At 46.7% G+C, this 18216-nt stretch overlaps 1 protein-coding gene across 6 annotated transcripts in view; it reads left to right on the top strand.

Annotated features, from left to right (window-relative positions):
- The window catches only part of ETV4 (ETS variant transcription factor 4), a 45499-nt gene that overhangs the window by 12195 nt on the left and 15088 nt on the right, over positions 1 to 18216 (top strand). For 3 of the 6 annotated variants that reach the window (XM_043503455.1, XM_038385553.2, XM_043503453.1), the window contains exons 5-6: positions 10118 to 10171; positions 17290 to 17413. In XM_043503455.1, the coding sequence (XP_043359390.1) occupies positions 10118 to 10171; positions 17290 to 17413 (178 nt within the window). Of the gene's footprint in view, positions 1 to 10117; positions 10172 to 17286; positions 17414 to 18216 lie in introns of all 6 variants that reach the window. The other 3 variants (XM_043503454.1, XM_038385554.2, XM_043503452.1) reach the window with 1 other exon arrangement.

The raw sequence follows: 18216 nt of genomic DNA, 5'->3' as shown, positions 1-18216 counted from the left end.
TCGCACCTATGGTGGGAATATGATGAAAGCCCCTCGAGTTGTGTGGCAGCTGAGGCCCCCTTTGAATCCTGATGCCAGCCTCATGGAATCTGTGGCAGGTTCTGTTTGGGATGCTCTGACCTCCGGGGTGGCTAATATGGGCTTCAGCCACTGCTTGTACTTTACCTGACTGCCTGTATCCTTCCGATTAGCATCCCAGATCGCTCTGTGTGACTCCTTGGGAAGCAAAGCATCCCTGGTTTCTGAACAGACAAGTCTGGTTTCTCGCCTTCAGGCCTCACTCTAGATTTCTAGGGAGGAAACTGGAGCTGTGCTTAGCCTTATCCTGTTAAATTTGCATGAGTGATGCGATGGAAACAAGCATTCGGAGGAAAAGGAGTATCTTTTATGTTGTGATAAACCTGCCTTGATTTGCCTACTTTTTTTTTTTTTTGAGCAGTTTGTTCTGAACCCAAAATGTGGACTTTTGCCTCCAGTGAAGAAAGATGTGGAAATCACCCCGCCTTCCCTCCCTACACATTCACCCATGCCTAACTACTGGGAGTCTTGGACATTCTTAAAAAGAAAAGGAGTACTTGTGGCACCTTAGAGACTAACAAATTTATTAGAGCATAAGCTTTCGTGAGCTACAGCTCACTTCATCGAAAGCTTATGCTCTAATAAATTTGTTAGTCTCTAAGGTGCCACAAGTACTCCTTTTCTTTTTGCGAATACAGACTAACACGGCTGCTGCTCTGAAATTGGACATTCTTGATTGCTAGAGAATATGTCGACACTTACAAGCTTACAGCAGCACAGCTGTACTGATACAGCTGTGCCTCTGTAAGATCTTCCGTGTAGCTGCTTCCCCAAACCACCCCCAACAAGCGGCGGTAGCTATGTTGGCAGAAGAGCATCTCGCACCGACATAGCGCAGCTACAAAACGTAGCTGCTGCTTGTGTTGATTCATGGCATTAACTCAAGCCAGCTCTTTGAACCCTGGTGAAATGAAAAGAGTCTCAAAATTCAATGACAAGCTACACAAGTGTTGCCAAAGTGTAAAGGTGATGAGAGAGATCATGTGTCTCTCAGAGTTGTGTACAGCCCGAGCACCTGCCCAGGACAGGGTCTCACAGTGTATCTAAGCCTTAGTCCCCTGGATCCAGGGTCCTTGAGACTGAGTGATGCCTGGCTTGCCAGAGCTGCTAGAGGGCAACATGCATGTCTCAGCAGCTCCAGGGAACCAGACTTGGAAACATGCTGCACTGGCTCACAGGGAGCACCTTTGTGGGGACTTGTGATGTGTTTATAACTTGTTGATTGTCGTCCTGACCTCCTCATTACTGGCAGTTTTCTTTAACATTTTGCATGTTGTACCAGCACGGTGCAGCCCTACGGGGGCAATAGTAGTGGGACAGTCTAATGCAGATGAGATGCCAGTGTGTCTAGACTTGTTCAGACAAATGCAGGTGACTAAAAGGATAATTAGATCTTCTGCTTTGGCGGAAAAGCAATAGCTCTGGAGGCTTTTCATTTGAAAATTGAAGGCGTATTCTTCTGTATGAGAAGGTAAGGTGGGAAGGTAAACTTAGGGTGAGTGGTGTTTGCACAGAATTGAATGCAGATGTGCAGCTATTCTGAGGAAGTTTGTTGGGTGTGGGCGCTGCAACTCCAGATATGTTGCTTAGGGCTGAAATCTCTGCACAATGTAAGCTCAGACTGACTGGAAAAGAGTTAGTTGTGTATTGGTACAAGGGCCAATTTCTGAGCAGCAAATGCTATGCTGAAACCAGGATTTGATTCCTATACTGATTACCTCAGTCTCTTTGCTGGTCTTAGTAGCTCACGAATAGCTCACGAAAGCTTATGCTCAAATAAATTTGTTAGTCTCTAAGGTGCCACAAGTACTCCTTTTCTTTTTGCAGATACAGACTAACATGGCTGCTACTCTGAAGCCTTAGTAGAAGTGTGTCTTCTCATCCAGAAATTAAGGGTGTTCTAGAATAGATACAGCTAGATGTTGTTGCTTTTGAAGACAAAGCTGGGTTGGTACCTTTATTTTTTATATTTTTGTCCCATAAGGGAGACGATTATGAAAGAAGAACTTCAACAACACTGTACATCCTAGGTTGAGGGCAGTCTATTTGAAGTTAGGCTGGACCAACATGGCTCTCAATACCTGGAAAGACACTGAACAAATTATTAATCAATTTGTTAGCATCTAGAGGATAATAGGGTTATAAGGAGAAGCAAACTAGGGAAATGTGGTCTAGAGGAAATTACTATAAGGTGGGTGCAAAGCTGGCTGAATGACCGTATTCAAAGAGTACCTATCAATGGTTTACTGTCAAACTGGGAAGATGTATCTAGTGTGGTCATGCAGGGGTCTATCCTGGGTCCAGTCCTAATCAATATTTTCATTAATGACTTGGATAATGGAGTAAGCATATACTTATAAAATTTACAAATGACACCAAGCTGGGAGGGGTTGCAAGCACTTTGGAGGACAGGATTAAAATTCAAAATGACCTTGATAAACTGGAGAACTGGTCTGAAATCAATAAAATGAAATTCAATAAAGTCAATGCAAAGTACTACACTTAGGAAGAAAAAATTAAATGCACAACTACAAAATGGGGGCTAACTGGCTAGGTGGTAGTATTGTTGAAAAGAATCTGGGGTTAGAATGGATCACAAATTGAATATGGATCTATGTGATATAATTGCAAAAGAGGCTAATACCATTCTGGGGTGAATTACAAGAGCATCATATGTAAGACATGGGAGGTAATTGTCCTGCTCTACTTGGCATCGGTGAGGCCTCAGCTGAAGTCCTGGGTCCAGTTCTGGGCACCACACTTCAAGAAGGATGTGGACCAATTGGAGAGCATCCAGAGGAGAACAACAAAAATGATAAAAGGTTTAGAAAACCTAAGCTCTGAGGAGAGGTTAAAAAACCTGGGAATATTTAGTCTTAAGAAAAGAAGACTGAGGGGTGACCTGATAAGTCTTCAGATCTGTCAAGGGCTGTTCTAAGGAGGATGGTGATCAATTGTTCTCCGTCTCCTCTGAAAGTAGGGCAAGCAGTAATCAGCTTAAACTACTACAAGGGAGATTTAGGTTAAATATTAGGAAAAAATTTCTAACTAAGGCTAGTTAAGCACTGGAATAGGCTTCCAAGGGAGGTTGTGGAATCCCTGTCATGGAAGGTTTTTAAGAACAGGGCCCTGGACTAGATGACCTCTCATGCTCCTTTGAGCACTACATTTCTATTCTCATATAGCTACAGCAGAAGGAAAATGGCACAAATAACCTGGGAGGAGGGTGTGTCTACAGACTCATTATAATTGGAAAATCTGACTGAATTACTCCTTCTCTGAACGTTCGAGGGGAATGTTCATTAAAGCTCTTCCTAGCAAAAAAGAAAAGCAGAATAAGAGCAAATCCCTATCTGCCTATTCCCTGAAACCGAAAAGACTTATAACTGAAAGGGTGTCTATCTAAGGTATTCGTAGAACAGGAATGAGCTGTAGCATTACGGCACTATTAATATAAAGTTGGTAGGCTGGAATACCCTTTCCAGGGCATGCCATAGAATTTGCTGTGTCAGCTCTCCTGGTTAAGTGGTTTAGTCCTTGTTCCTTTACTGTATATGTTTTACTCTATTTTATTGTTATTTATATTGTGATAGTGCCTAGGCAACTCAGTCATGGACCAGGGCCTCTGGTTCAATCCCAGAACAAAGAGACAGTCTCTGCCACTAAAAGCTCACCGTTTTATGACCAGAAACAGGTATATACAAGTAGGCAGGGAGCACGAGATAACAGTGAGTCACCAGGAGTCAGCATGATAGGCAGCTGCCCAGCACACCAGCTGCCTCACCATTGTCAAGCTTTTCACAGGGCTCGTGGCGAAGGAGGATTCTAGGATTTAAGTCTGTTTAATTGAATGTATGTGTTAGTTGTAAGAAAAGTTGAAACAATAAAGCCTGAGAGGGGTGATTAAGATTCTGACCACCCTACAAGCTTGTAACCAGTTAGTGGCTCCAGAAATGATTTGTGACCCATAATGCACAACATGGTTAAAACTTGCTTACCAACCAAAGTGGTGACAGTGTTTTGTCCCTGCCAGAGCCCTAGTCTGGCGCACAGTTCATCACACAGTGGACAGGACGCCCTAACTATATTTGTGTAACCAGTTTGGCTGGGCCCACTTACTCCCAGCTGCCTGTGCAGTAGGTTTCCCCAGGGTGCGTTGTTCTGTATGTCCTCTGGGCACTATCTCCCCTACAGAGCACTGATTTTCCCAGCATGCACTGCTACAAACATGGTCATGATACAGAAAATTTGCTGTGTGCAGACAAAGTGTTACTTGTAACCAGCTATGGCAACTGCACATCTACCTGGGTACAAAATCACAGTTAAGCGCTGCCGTGCAGAGAGGGCATACATGAATTCATGTCTACTTGTCTCCTGGTGCCTCAACCTGAGTTGAAAACCATGAAAACTTACAAATTTATGCTTTAAAGAGACTCAAAGAATTCTTATCAGAAGAAAGCAAAGAGCCGTTGTCCCTGGAAAGGATTCTTCATTTGTTCTAGATTCTTCATTTGTGTCTCTGGAGTAGAGGCCATGGGGATCTCTGCACATGAGGTTTTACAGCTTTCTCCATAGTCTAAGCTTTCATTTAAAATAATAATAATAATAATTAATAATTCTAGCCCTTTGGGCTGTGGGGAGAAATCAGAGTGTAAACTGTCTAGCTGTTCTCTTTTCATCCCTGCAGACAAGCAAGTGTGGCTTGATGAGGCATTAATTCTTGAAGTCTTGTTATTACTATTGAGTTGCTAACGCTGTTAATCATTTCATTGCTCTTCGTGCTCCCACAAGATGGGATGGTCCCTGGGGGATGAGGCTGCAGATATTCAAACACTTTTATCAGACAGTTTCTGGATTATTCAAAAACCACAGAGGCACTTGCTATTGTCGTTATGATGAGTGCTGTTTACAGTATCTTCAGCAGGAAGTGCAGGCCTCCTGTAGTGAGACTGTGAGCTGTTTAGTGTTGTCTTTGCGAAGAGAGAGGTCAGGTGTTTGGCAGATCATATAAAATGACAATATGCTACAATTTTCTCCTAAATTTCCCACTTGAGAGATCATACATTCAGAGGGGAAGAAAAGAGTACTAGTGGCACCTTAGAGACTAACAAATTTATTTGAGCATAAGCTTTCATGAGCTTCAGCTCACTTCATCGGATGCATCCAATGAAGTGAGCTGTAGCTCACGAAAGCTTACGCTCAAATAAATTTGTTAGTCTCTAAGGTGCCACTAGTACTCCTTTTCTTTTTGCGAATACAGACTAACACGGCTGCTACTCTGAAACAGAGGGGAAGCTTTCTCTCCCTCTCTCCCACACATACGTACAGAGTTTAAATGCTTTCTCTGAAATGCTCCTTCTCCTGTTAGTAACTTACAAACTCCAGCCTTCCCCACCAGTGCCAAGCAATCTGCTTTTTCTGGAATGATTGCTTTTCAAAGACTACGTCCGTGCAGAGACATAAATGTTTCTTGCTTCTCTCAGGACCTTGGCATATCGTTTCCAACTTGAGTTTCTCAGTCAGTAGCTATTTGTGTCACAATGAATTCTCTAAGATTCCTGGGTATTGGGAAATAATGAACCCTAGTTAGAAAGAGCAAATAATCCTAAATAGTCATCTTGACTTCGAAGAAAAGAGGGAAAGAAACGGAGGCCTGATCTACACTACAAACATAGGCTGACAGAAGCCACCTTATGTCAACCTAATAGTGTGTGCGTCTACACTACTGGGTCCCTACCGCTGACCTAATTCGCTGTAATGTTGACTTAAGTACTCCACCTCTGCGAGAGACATAGCGCTTAATTCGATGTTGATGGGTCAACAGAGAGGTGATGTAGACACAACATTGTGTAAGTCGACCGAATTAGCCTCCAGGGGGTGTCCGACAATGCTCTGGAGACTGATTGCTCTGGAGATCGTTTTCAACTCCGCTGCACAGCAGCCAAGTACACAGGAAACAGCACCTTTCCTGTTAAAGCCCCGGGAACTTTTGAATTTCCATTTCCTGTTTGATCAGTATGGAGAGCTCACCACCACAGCTGATCATGGTGACTCAATGCCCCAAACATGCTCCAGCCTGAAAGTTGTGGATCTTATTGGTCTATGGGGAGAAGAGTCTGTGCAGGCACGTCTCCTATCCAGCCGAAGAAATGTAGACATCTATGAAAAGCTTGCACAGGGCATGGGAGAGAAGGGCTACACCAGGGGCACGCAACAGTGCCATGTGAAAATCAAAGAACTTAGGCAGGCGTACCAGAGGACAAGGGAGGTGATCAGTCATTCTGGTTCTGCACCACTGACGTGCCACTTCTACAATGAGCTGCATGCGATTCTCAGCAGTGACCCCACCACTGCCCCCAAACGCAATGTGGATACCTCCCAGGAGTCTGAGTCTGGGCCATCTTAGGCAACAACGAGGAGGACATTCTGGACGAGGAGAATGTGGGACAGGCAAGTGGTGGATCCATTCTCCCCAAGAGCCAGGAGCTACTTTTAACCCTGTAGCCCAGCAAGTCACAGGACAGCATGGCGGCCTAGCATGATTCTGGGGAAGGCACTTCTGGTGAGTATGCAATTCCAACCAAACTGTAGGGGTTACCTGCTCTTATACTTTATGTTTAAGATGAAGAAAAAGTGAGGTGCAGTGGGAATCTGCTTCCCAGTGGCCACTCCAACTATGCAGAGGGTGCACCCCGGAAAAGACTGTTTATGTGCACAGGGATGGTCTGGGAATCCTCCATGGACACCTCCAGGAAACTTTTGGAGGTACTGGGGAGGACTGCTTTATTTCTTCCACCACGGTTGAACACTTTCCCACGCCACTCCAGTATTAACTCTGCTGCTTCATTGCAGCACACAGCATAGCAGCATAAGGACCAGTTCTGTACCTAGATGCTTGCAGCATCTACTCCCTTGTCACCTCTGTCATCCTCAGGAGAGTGATATCACACAGGGTCACCTAGGGAAGACTGTGGAAGTTTTCATTATAAGTGCTCAGACCACAAACAATCACCCATGGTGATTTCCGAGTCCCTCAACTATGGTTTCCCTAACATGCCAGTGTTTTGGTTGGCAGGGAATTCAGAATCTGCAGGCCCAGGGCAACTGTTGCTAGCAGTGTTAAGGGAAGGGGAGGGTGGGCTTCTTGTGTTTTCTTGTGGCCGCAACACCCCCCCCCACACACTTTGGAGCTGCCTCAGATAAAAAATCTCAATTTGGGAGGCTTAACGCTGGTCCCCAGTCTCCAAGCATCGTCCATGTTGCTAAAGGGAAGAGGCATTGTCCATTTACCCACCTGTGCTCCCAATGCGCGTTTCCCGCAAGTCGCAGTACAAGGCCCTTCGCCCATGCCACTGGACCATACTCACCATGGCAGGAACAGCAAACAGGTTTACTGAATGGCTAGAGATTCTGCTTATGTTCTTGCTTGCACTTGAGTGTAATAAGGGGAGGGATATTTAAATAGCATCCTTGTACCAGACCCCAGGTATGCACTGACAATGGTTGCCTTGTGCTTTGCACGCCTTACAGTGGAAAGCTTGGCCTTCAGCACAGCCTCCACACCAGCAGAGAGGCTTTCGCAGATTAGAGGATGGAAAAAGAGACTGTGTGATGACTTGTTCAGCGAGATAATGAATGCATCTGGGACAGCGGACCTGGAGCTCAGAGCCTGGAGGATTTCATTTTCTGAAAAACGACATGGACAGAGAGAGCAGGAGAGCATCCCAGGAGCATGAGCGGGTCATGCAGAATGAGATGCTGCGGATTATGAGGAACCAGTCAGACATGTTGGAGCGTCTGGTTGAACTTCAAGAAAAACAGCATGAGGCTAGACCCCTGCAGAATGGCCTGCAAACATCGCTCTATTCCCAATTTCCCTCCCCCAAATGTTCCAGGAGGTGGTGGGCGGGGGGGAAGATGCAGTATCCCTTCCACTCAACACCAGGGGAAGGCACTAAGAACAAAAGGTGGCCATTCGAAGACCTTTGATGGGCAGGACTTCTGTGCTTTCACAGACAAGCTGACTTGGTTTCTCCCCTCCCAATTTTATTTCACCGTTTGCCCAAGGTTAAATTATTTCCCTGCTCTTTCAGTTTCTTTATGTTTGTGCAATAAAAGTCAATGTTTTGAGAATGAAATACTCTTAATTTATTGCAAGCATGAGGGTGTGTGGGGGAAGGGGAGGTGCAGGGAAAATGATGCAACAGAGGAGATGGTATGGGAAGGCACAACACAGATAAACAGTGCACATTACTGTGGCTCATTACTGAACCAGGTTTTCAAATCTCCTGGAGACAGAGCTCCTCACTGGGTTCTTCTTTTTGCCCTGGTATCTGGCTGCTCAAAATTGGCTGTCAACCTATCTGCCTCCACACCTCACCCCAGCAGAAACTTCTCTCCCTGGGCCTCACAGATATTGAGCACACAGCAGGCAGCGATAACAATGGGGATGTTGCTTTCACTGAGGTCTAACCCAGTAAGCAAACTGCTCCAATGACTCTTTAAATGCCCAAAGACACATTCCACCACCGTTCTGCACTTGCTCAGCCTATTGTTGAACCGATCCTTACTGCTGTCCAGGTGGCCAGTGTACGGCTTCATTAGCCATGGGAGCAAGGGGGGCTGGCTCTCCCAGGATCACTATTGGCATTTCAACATCATCAGTGGTTATTTTGTGATCAGGAAAGTCCCTGATTGCAGCTTTATGAAGAGACCAGAGTTACTAAAGATACGTATGTCATGCACCTTTCCTGACTATCCCACATTGATGTCGGTGAAACGGCCCCTGTGATCTACGAGTGCTTGCAACACCATAGAAGAGTATTCCTTTTGGTTTATGTACTCTTTGGCAAGATGGTCTGGTGTCAAGATAGGGATATGTGTTCCATCTATAGCCCCACTGCAGTTAAGGGCAAAACCATCCACTATGTCCTGCACATTGCCCAGAGTCACTACCCTTCTTAGCAGAAGTCTATTAATGGCCATGCACACTTGGATCACAACAATACCCACAGTGGATTTACCAACTCTGAATTGACTCCCCCCAGTCTGGCCTTGCAAGCTTCCTCAGAGAGATCGCCACTCGCTTCTCCATGGTCAGAGCAGGTCTCATTTTAGTGTGGCTGCACTTCAGCGCTGAGGAAAGATCTGCACGAAGTTCCTGGAAAGTGGCCTTCTGCATTCAAAAGTTCTACAACCACTGCTCGTCATCCTGCGGTCATGCTTGTCATAGCTGCATAATGATGCGATCCCACCAGTCACTGCTTGTTTCCTAGGGCCAGAAATGGCACTCTACCATGTTCAGCTGCTGTGCAACTGCCAGCAGCAATTGGGAATTGTTTCGTTCTTTGGGTTGCAGCAGGGCTGCTTGAATAATATCACAATGTTCCATGCGGCGGCTCCTGTCTCAGCTCTGGAAATACTGCAGGATAAAGCTTGAGGTGTTTGTAATGCTCACAACAAGAGTAAATAGCTGAGCTGGGTCCATGCTTCTTGGTCTATGGCGTATGCGTAGCTAAGCCAGGCTTTCAAAAAAGGCACAAAAAAGTATGGGTTGAATGCCGTTGCTATCAGGATAGGGAGGGAGAAAACTACATCATATGAGGTTGAAGCCATGTTCCCATTCTCATTCCCCCCTGCAACAATATTTTGGTCCCATGAGTCATTGCAAGCCCTTCCCAAAAACCCCTGCAGCTAGTTGCACTGTTTTGTGTTTTGATGCAAGGGCTGCTAGTGAGGACGCACTCCACCGACACAATGAGTGTGGTATAGACTCACTCAACCGACTTAATTACTGCGGCGACTGGATGTCGACTTAAATTAAGTCGACCTAACTTTGTAGTGTAGACTTGCCCTGAATCTGCAGCGGGAAGAATTGCATCAATGTGCTTGTAATCCCTAAGGGAAACCAGCCCTAAAGAGCCTTCCAGCCAAAAGCTCTGATCTTACACACACAGACTCATTTCTGCCTTACTGTTTAATTACAGCTTACTAAGTGCCAAATCTAATTCTCCTCATCTCTCTTTCTCCCTGTTTGCAGCTCAGGTTCCAGACAGCGATGAGCAATTTGTGCCTGACTTTCATTCAGAAAACTGTAAGTACCATGGGAATGCGTTTATGGGGAAGGGGCAGGAGATGCTTAAACCAAACAAATATATCAATGATAAGATCACTGTGCCACATGGAGAGTCAAAGCAAAGGCACTAGCTGCCTCCTGCACCACCCAAAGTAAAGGGATAGTGACCACTTCTCCCCTTCTTGAGAAGACAAAAATATCCCTATCTAATCCCAGTCAAAGGCATTTGGCACATTCCCCTAACACTGAGGTTCCAAGGCTGTTGGCGTTTGGTGGCAGATGTGTATGGTGGTTAATTGGGCAATTCCAGCCAGCTAAGGAGTGGCATTGGCATGAGATGCAAAGGTGAAACCTTCACCTATAGCCACTAAGTTGAAGGAAATTGGCTTGGATGGAGATGTTCTCACTGGAGGGAGAGGAGAAGAGGGAAAATAAAAAAGGAGGGGAAATCCATCTTTAGTCATAAGTCAATTATTTTTAGTTAGGATGTTATTTCCAAAGCTCTTGAGGTGGGACATTAACAGTACGGAATTGGGGTCTGGGTTACAAATGCCATCAGCTCCTTTAAATCTCTGAAGTCTGGAGTCTGAAGGCACGTACCCTCCTTTGGCTATAAATGGAAGTGTGCTAAGAGCTCCCTTGACATGTTGGGAACCTCCTAATTATCACTTCTGCTGGGCTCTGATAATCAGCTTTGGCACCTGCCACCTGGGCAGGGGATTGGGTTAGGAGCTGGGTACTGTGTAGGGGGACTTGATGCTGCCCAGATTGGAGACACTGTGAAAACTGAACTCTCCTGAGGTCGACCTGCAGTGGAACAATCAGTTTCCTTAATAGATCAATGCTCCAGCCTGATCCTTGTGTTTTACCAAACTTCAATGAAACAATCACATGGGTGTGTTTTCCCATGTGTGTGGGAGCATTTATATCACCCACCCTCATTCTAACACCAGAGCACTTCTGTTCACAAAGGAGGGTCTGATACAGAGCAGTTAGTACAGCACCAGGGAGCTGTCTCTGTATAATAATGGTGCTCAGTCCTTGCAGAGCACGTCCATCCTCCAAGGGCTGAGCAGGCCCTAAGGAACATCCCCAGGAGAGATAGCTACTTTCTAGGTGTGGATCTAGATGCAAGGTCACATAGGCGTCACTGGCAGCGCTGGGAAAAGAGCCCAGGAGTTGCTGACTCTCCATCCCTTTCTCCACTCCAGGAGGCCCCTGTGCTGACCCCAGCCTGTGTACATGGCACAGGGTGGTATTTTGGGAGCCTAGCTAGATCCTCATCAGAATTAACCTTGTAACTGGGAGCCATTGAACCTGCTGTCTGTTGTCCTGTGCAATTGCCTGTCCCATCCAGCTGATGTTAACAGACTGTTCTGAGTAGGGAGTCTGTGTTCCAGGCTGGCTGAGAGAGCCCAGAGCCTGGAGTGTCAGAGCTTCAGGAAGCCCCACTCCCCTCTCCAAGCCCCTGCACATGTGAACATCTCACAGTAACTGAGAACAGAGGGAGATGGATGTTTAAAGCCCTTCCAGACAGCTCTGTGCTTTTGCAGGGACAATGCTCCTCACTCCCCATCAGCTCCAGGGATGGGTTCCCCTCCCCCTTTCTGTGTCTGCTCATGAAAAAAAGGACAACGCACTTTTTCTGATTGCTCCCCTCTCGCCCTCACTGGGATTTGGCTTTGCAGCACTGGCCCAGCATGTGCTCTAAGTCATATGACTTCTTTCTTCCTCCCGCTGACCTGGAGCTGAGGAGAGGGCTCGTCCCATGTTTCATTCTGAATGAATGAGCCAGTTGTAATGTAATAGCCTGTTCCAGCTATTAGGGGCCGGAAAGGGTTGGCCGCTCCTAGCACACTTTACTTCATGAGGCTTGAATGGAGCTCAGTGTACTGGCCAGTGGGGTTTTTTCTCTCCCTTGACAGCAGCATTTTTGTGGCTGGTTCTATAGTTTCTGTTTACTCTGTAAAACGAATTGAGCTGTCACAGACAGAAGGGGAAGGAATGCTCCCGAGCTATGGAAAGAGACGTCTCTCCTCCACCCCTGCTCCTGGGACCTGCACTGTTTGCACAGATGTCATGCTTCAGACACTGAATCTCTCCCAGGTGTGGGACAGGCCCTGGGGGCGGGGTTGTGGGTGGAGAGGACTCTCTCCTGTTTGGTTGTGCAACGAGCTATTCATGAGCATGCCACCCCACTGTGATTGATGGATGCCTCAGGTTTGGCTGTGGGATCAAGCCCTCAGCAATAAGGACTAGGAGCCTCCCTGCTGTTGCAGGTGTATTTATTTGTGTTGATTTCTACCTGAGGGTCTGGATCCCTTGGGGGTCTGGAGGGATTTGAGGAATAAGCACATGGGCTCTTCTCTGGGCTGAAAGTCAGAGCAGGTAAAGGGGGTGAGGCTCCAGGTGCCCATCTCTCCCTCTGATTGAGAACGGATTTGTTTGGAATGACCAGGCATGGCCTAGAGCCACACAGAGGTGATAAGCTGCCCCCTTCTCCAGTCCTGGGATGCCTGCTTATTTACAGTTGAGGGGTCACATACGTCACCTCCACAGAGAGCTTACTTTGGATTTGAACCCAGGACCTCTAGTATCACTAGCCAATATTGTACCCTTAAGCCATTGTAACAGGGCCATCCACCTCCTAGGCCTCTCCTCTCATGGCCAGAATGCCCTCTGCTATGCCCTGCTACCAACTTCTGCCCTCATCAGGGCCCCTTAATAGCTTACAAGCCACAGGTAATTACAACATTCCCCTCCTTGGCTACCTATATTGAGTCCTTACATAACAGGCCTCCAGGCTCCAACCGCAGTTCAATCCCTCTCTCCCTTTATATAAGGAGTTCCCAGCCCTTCGTCCCAGAGCTAGGCCCCAGGTCAACATCTTTCAGGCTTTAGCTGGGAGGAGCTCAGCCTCTCTCACTTCCAGTCCCTAACTCTTCTCTTGGGCAGGATCCTTAGCAGGAGCCTCCTGCTCACAGACCTCTTGAGCTCCGAGTCTCACCCCTGCAGGAACCATTCACACTCTCTCTGCCACAGCCTATGCTTCCTTCCCTCATAGGAGCCTCCTGCTGCTCTTTATAGGCAGCCACCCTGATCTCTCCCAGGAGTGGCTCATTCCCTCCAGCCCATAATGGGTGAGCCACCCTATTATAGTCTCCAATCCACTTCTACCCCTGGTAGGTTGTTTATGGGGCATCCAAGGCAACATCTTCAGCATCTCACAGAGCAGAAGAGAAACACCAAGGGCCAACTCTGCTTTCAGCTACAATAGCATAATTCCAGAGTAACACAAAGTCATTGCTCCAGATTTAGATTGCTATAACTGACAGCAGAGCTGCTTCCAAGCATTTGTTTCCAGCAATATCTGCTCATGAAAATAGGAAAGCTAGTACCTAAAATGTTAGAAATGAAAAACAAACAAACAAACAAAAAAAATCCAAGCCTTGTCCTGGAGAGCTCTCAATGGCCAGGCTCCTAGGTGCTCAGTAAGGCTTCAAGAATGCTCAAAGGTGCCTCCTTGTGCAGCTGAAGAGCAAAGGTGGCTGGGTTGGAGAACGACTGCTGGGGTGATGGAAATAAAAAAAACTGGGCAACTCTTGGCAGTAAACTAGCCTGACACAGTTGGGGTGTTGCTCTTGTTATTCCTGGGGGGATTCTCAGGGGCTTGTTCTCCCACGTCAGGGGCACTAGGAATTTCAGAATTCACTTTGACCCCCTCTTGTAGGGGGTGAAGTACGTCTTGCTCCCTTCACCAGCTGCTGCAGGGCAGAGTGCACAGCACAATCCTCATGGACAGAACTCAGCAAATCAGCCAGCATGGCTCATCTCAGAGAGAGGTGTCTGCTGTTGGCAAAGGGCCTGGCATGAAGTTGACTGGCCAATTAACATTTCAAGTTACTTAGTGCTCAAATAAACTGAGCAAGCCATTCACAGATCAGTACTTAACCTTGCCTAGGTTTTTAGGGTGATTTTTAAGCATCTGAACCCCTGGTAAGTGAAATGGTATCAGCTAGAGTGGATGGAATTTTTAACTAGGTTTGAACTGGTGATTGAGGACCAAACATAGACCCGGTGCAAGAGTGCACATCTCTCTGTACCTAACCCCTCCACTCCTTATGCTTCTTCTTCCCTTTTCTCCCCTCTCCTTGTTGAATACTCAAAATGGGGCATAACCCATGTAGCTCTTTCCTTCCTATGTCCAGCGATGACTTGAAGGCAACAGTGGAGGCAAAGTGAGAAGGTGCTTACCTTGTTCATAGAGCTGCATGTGGCCCTTAGCCTGGGACATGCTCCTCGGAAGAGCCTGTAAAGAGATTTTGCTCTCTGCTGGATTTAATTATGCATAAGAAGTAACAATATCCGCATCCCACTTCCTGACCCTGTAAACTGCAACCCACGTTTGTTATTCATTACATTCTAGCCAGCTCAGAAATATTTCTTCCCGCCTGCATCAGGCCAAAACCACTGGCTGGAGCGATGAAGATGGGACAGTGCTCTTTCTTTAAATAAGGAATGCTTTAGATGAGTGTGGAATCAACCAAACATGCGCACATACAGAGGACTACGATTAATTGTTTTCCATGATCACTGAAAGTAGGATAAGAAGCAATGGGCTTAATCTACAGCAAGGGAGATTTAGGTTAGGGATTAGGAAAACTTTCTAACTCTAAGGATAGTTAAGCTCTGGGTCAGGCTTTCAAAGGAGGTTGTGGAATCCCCAGCACGGGAGATTTTTTAAGAACAGGTTGGACAAACACCTGTCAGGAATAGTCTAGGTTTACTTGATCTTGCCTCAGTGCAGGGGACTGGACTTGATGACTTCTCGAGGTCCCTTCCAGTCCCTTCCCTTCCACAATTCTGTGATTCTATACCTTTCTGCAATGGTTCATGCAGTAACATGCTCCCCACCCCCATCACTCACTGCTCTTTCCCCCTTCCCCCCCCCCACATCTGTGCACACACTCCTATGGGGGGGCTACTGCATCTCCTCTGCAAATTCACTCTCTGGCAGACTAGCAGCTTGGACCAAACAGGCTGCTTGTTTCTCCCTGCCCCTCCTTCAGCATGGAAAGAAAAGCCACAACCCACCATGCCACTGCTGCAGAAACCTGGAGCAAAGTGGCAGACACTTGAGCTGTTGCAGGATGAGTGGGGTGCAGAAATGTAGGCACATGTGTGCACTGCAGCTGGGAGATGGGTAGCATTGTCCTTCCTGCTGATGTGTAATGTGCTAGCACCTGTCCAGAGAAGTGGTGGCACATTGAAAATTAGACGGGACAAGACACTAGGGAGCACTGGGTCCCCGAGAGATGAACTGCATGTGACCTAGCTGGGCTTCGCCAGCCCTAATTAAAACATTAGACTAGAAAACCTGCCTTATAGTGATAGACTCAAAGGAGCTACTTAGCTTAACAAAGAGAATGTTAAGGGATGACTTGATTATAGTCCATAAGGACCTTACTGGTAAACAAAGATTTGTTAATGGGCTCTTCAATCTAGCAGGAAAAGGTCTAACGTGATCCAATGGCTGGAAACTAAAGCGAAACAAATTCAGACTGGAAATAAGGTGTGTGTTGTTAACAGTGAGGGTGGGCATCACAAGCGAACTCTCTGGCTTGTAGCTGCCTACTGGCTCTGCCTGATGGCTTTCCATGCTGTTGATGTCAGTGAGGAGCTGTTGGTTTGTATCTGATTTTTGCTCCTTATCTGTAGGGATTCTGGATAAAGAGCATTTCCTAAAGATCTAAGATAAAATGCACTACTGGCAGACTGATTGTGTGACTTTACAGTACACAGTGCTTTGCTGAGCTGTCACTCACTAGGCAAACATTTACCTGGCTACATTGGACCTTTCTCCAGACAGCTGCAACCCAGAACTCTGTGTGACCTGCACTGTTTTCTGTTCTAAATAGATATTGAAAAATAAAAAGGAGAGTGTTGGGGAAGCAGTGGTTATGTCTCCTTCACAATAAATATCTCCTCCTCCCAGCTCCATGAGCAGTATCTGTGCAAGAGGGCACCAGGGAACATCCCTAATTGTTGTATGTCGTCTGAACCCACGCTGTCAAATGTCACATAGCATGTAGCCGGCTGTGTAATGGTACTGCGGGTGTTAGTGAACTGTGTGGTTACACTTAGCTGGTTCCCAGGAGACAACCTGAAATCGCTAATGTTACAAAGGGGCATCTTGTGATACTGCGAGTTAGGAAGGGGTTTTAATCTTCCAGATTAAAAAAAACAAACAAAACTCCCTACCACTGAAAGCTTTGACTTCTGACCTGTGAGTACAATGGTCCTGTGTGATGCTGTCTGTACTGACCTTTGGTCAGAGACCTTGGATAAAATTTTCAAGATCCTCTAAGTGACTTAGAAGCTGAACTCTCATTGAAAGTGAGTGGTATTTAGACTTTTAACTGTCTAAGTAACTTGAAAATGAATTTAGCCTCCTAAGTCACTAAGGGGCTCTTGAAAATATTAGTCCTTGTTTTCTTCTGCATTGGTACGGCACTAAGGAGCGAAGATGGCTCAACAAGTATAATAATATTTCCCTACAGACATCCTTCAGCAGCCAGTGTAGCCGTTTCTATGGTAACCATCTTAAATTGTTTGTCCTACAGGACAAACTAGCATATCATGAAATGTACCTCATGAGACTATCAGTACAGTATGGCACAATGTAACAACATGGCGATGTTACACACAACACACTGTTAGCACCCATATAAACCTGAGAGAGGCTGGTTTGCATAATGCAAAATCAGACCTTAGGTTCTAGGTGTTGAAAAGCAGAATATGAATGTGTTACCCTTTGGGTTATAACACAAAATAATTAGACACCCACACACCATGTCACCTCTCCCCTGAAGGGCTCAATATGAACCTAACTAAATATTCGGACAGCAGGTAGTGCAAACAAAAGGTAGGGAGGGGTATTTTGGACAGAGTTCGGGAAGCTCCAGAGAACAGTTGTACCCATTGTTCTTCTGCTTCACCTAGAGCCAGGTAAGTAGGTCAGGCAGTGTGTGCGCATGTGTGTCTCAGTTGCCATTAGTTTCTCCGCTGGCACAAATGCCATCTCTCCAGGCCCAGGAGGAGTTTTGACTTGACTGTTTCTTTCTCTCTCTCAGTAGCTTTTCACAGCCCTCCTGCTAAAGTTAAGAAGGAGCCACAGAGTCCCTGTTCTGACCCAGCACTGTCCTGCAGCCATAAGCAGCCATTTCGGTACCGCAATGGCGAGCAATGCCTTTACGCCAGGTAATGCTGCTTGCATGCAGGAGGGCGGGAAGGGTAACTAAAGGTGAGGGAGTGCTACTGCAACATGTCCTGTTCGGCCCCTGGGTCTTTTCTGACATGCTAGTGCAAACTGATTGATGAATTACTTCCTGTTTAATACTGCACCCCCACAGCCTCCTCATATGCTAGTTTATTGTGCAGTATCACACCCAAGAAAATCAGTGCCAGACAGGAACAGATTTACCATGAAACAAACCAGACAGTAGCATGGGGCCCCTAACAACAGGGGGGCCGCCAAAATGCAGGACAAATATCTGACAACCAGTCCCCAAGTCCCAGCTGGCGATGCAGCAGGGCTCAGGCAGGCAGGCTGCCTGCATGCTGTGGCTGGTGGCCCCACACCACTCCTGGAAGTGGCCAGCTGCTGGCATGTCTCTGCATGCCCCTGGTGGGGGAGGCAGCTCCATGCGCTGCCCCACTAACTCTAAATCCGCCACTGGTGCCAGCAAGTTTACTTGTTCAAATAAAACCCTCCTAATGTAGCAGTGCTCTGCTGTACCCTTGTTCTCAATCCCTGCACAGTCCCCTTGCATCTCCTTATTGGTGTCTTGGCTGCCCCTAACACTTAGAACAATTTCCCTCTTCTTGTCTGCCAAGCACTTTCCCTCTACTCCTTCATCCCTCCTTTCCCCAGATCCTCCCTATACTGACTTCCCCACCACTCCTCTGCACCTCTTTGTATTTGTACTGTAAGCGCTTCACCACCCAGGCCTTGTCCTCCCATTCATAAGAACATAAGAGCAGCCACACTAGGTCAGAAGGTC

Source organism: Dermochelys coriacea, chromosome 27 (assembly GCF_009764565.3).
Source record: "Dermochelys coriacea isolate rDerCor1 chromosome 27, rDerCor1.pri.v4, whole genome shotgun sequence".
NCBI classification, from domain to species: domain Eukaryota; kingdom Metazoa; phylum Chordata; order Testudines; family Dermochelyidae; genus Dermochelys; species Dermochelys coriacea.
This window is presented reverse-complemented; position numbering and strand designations above follow the sequence as displayed.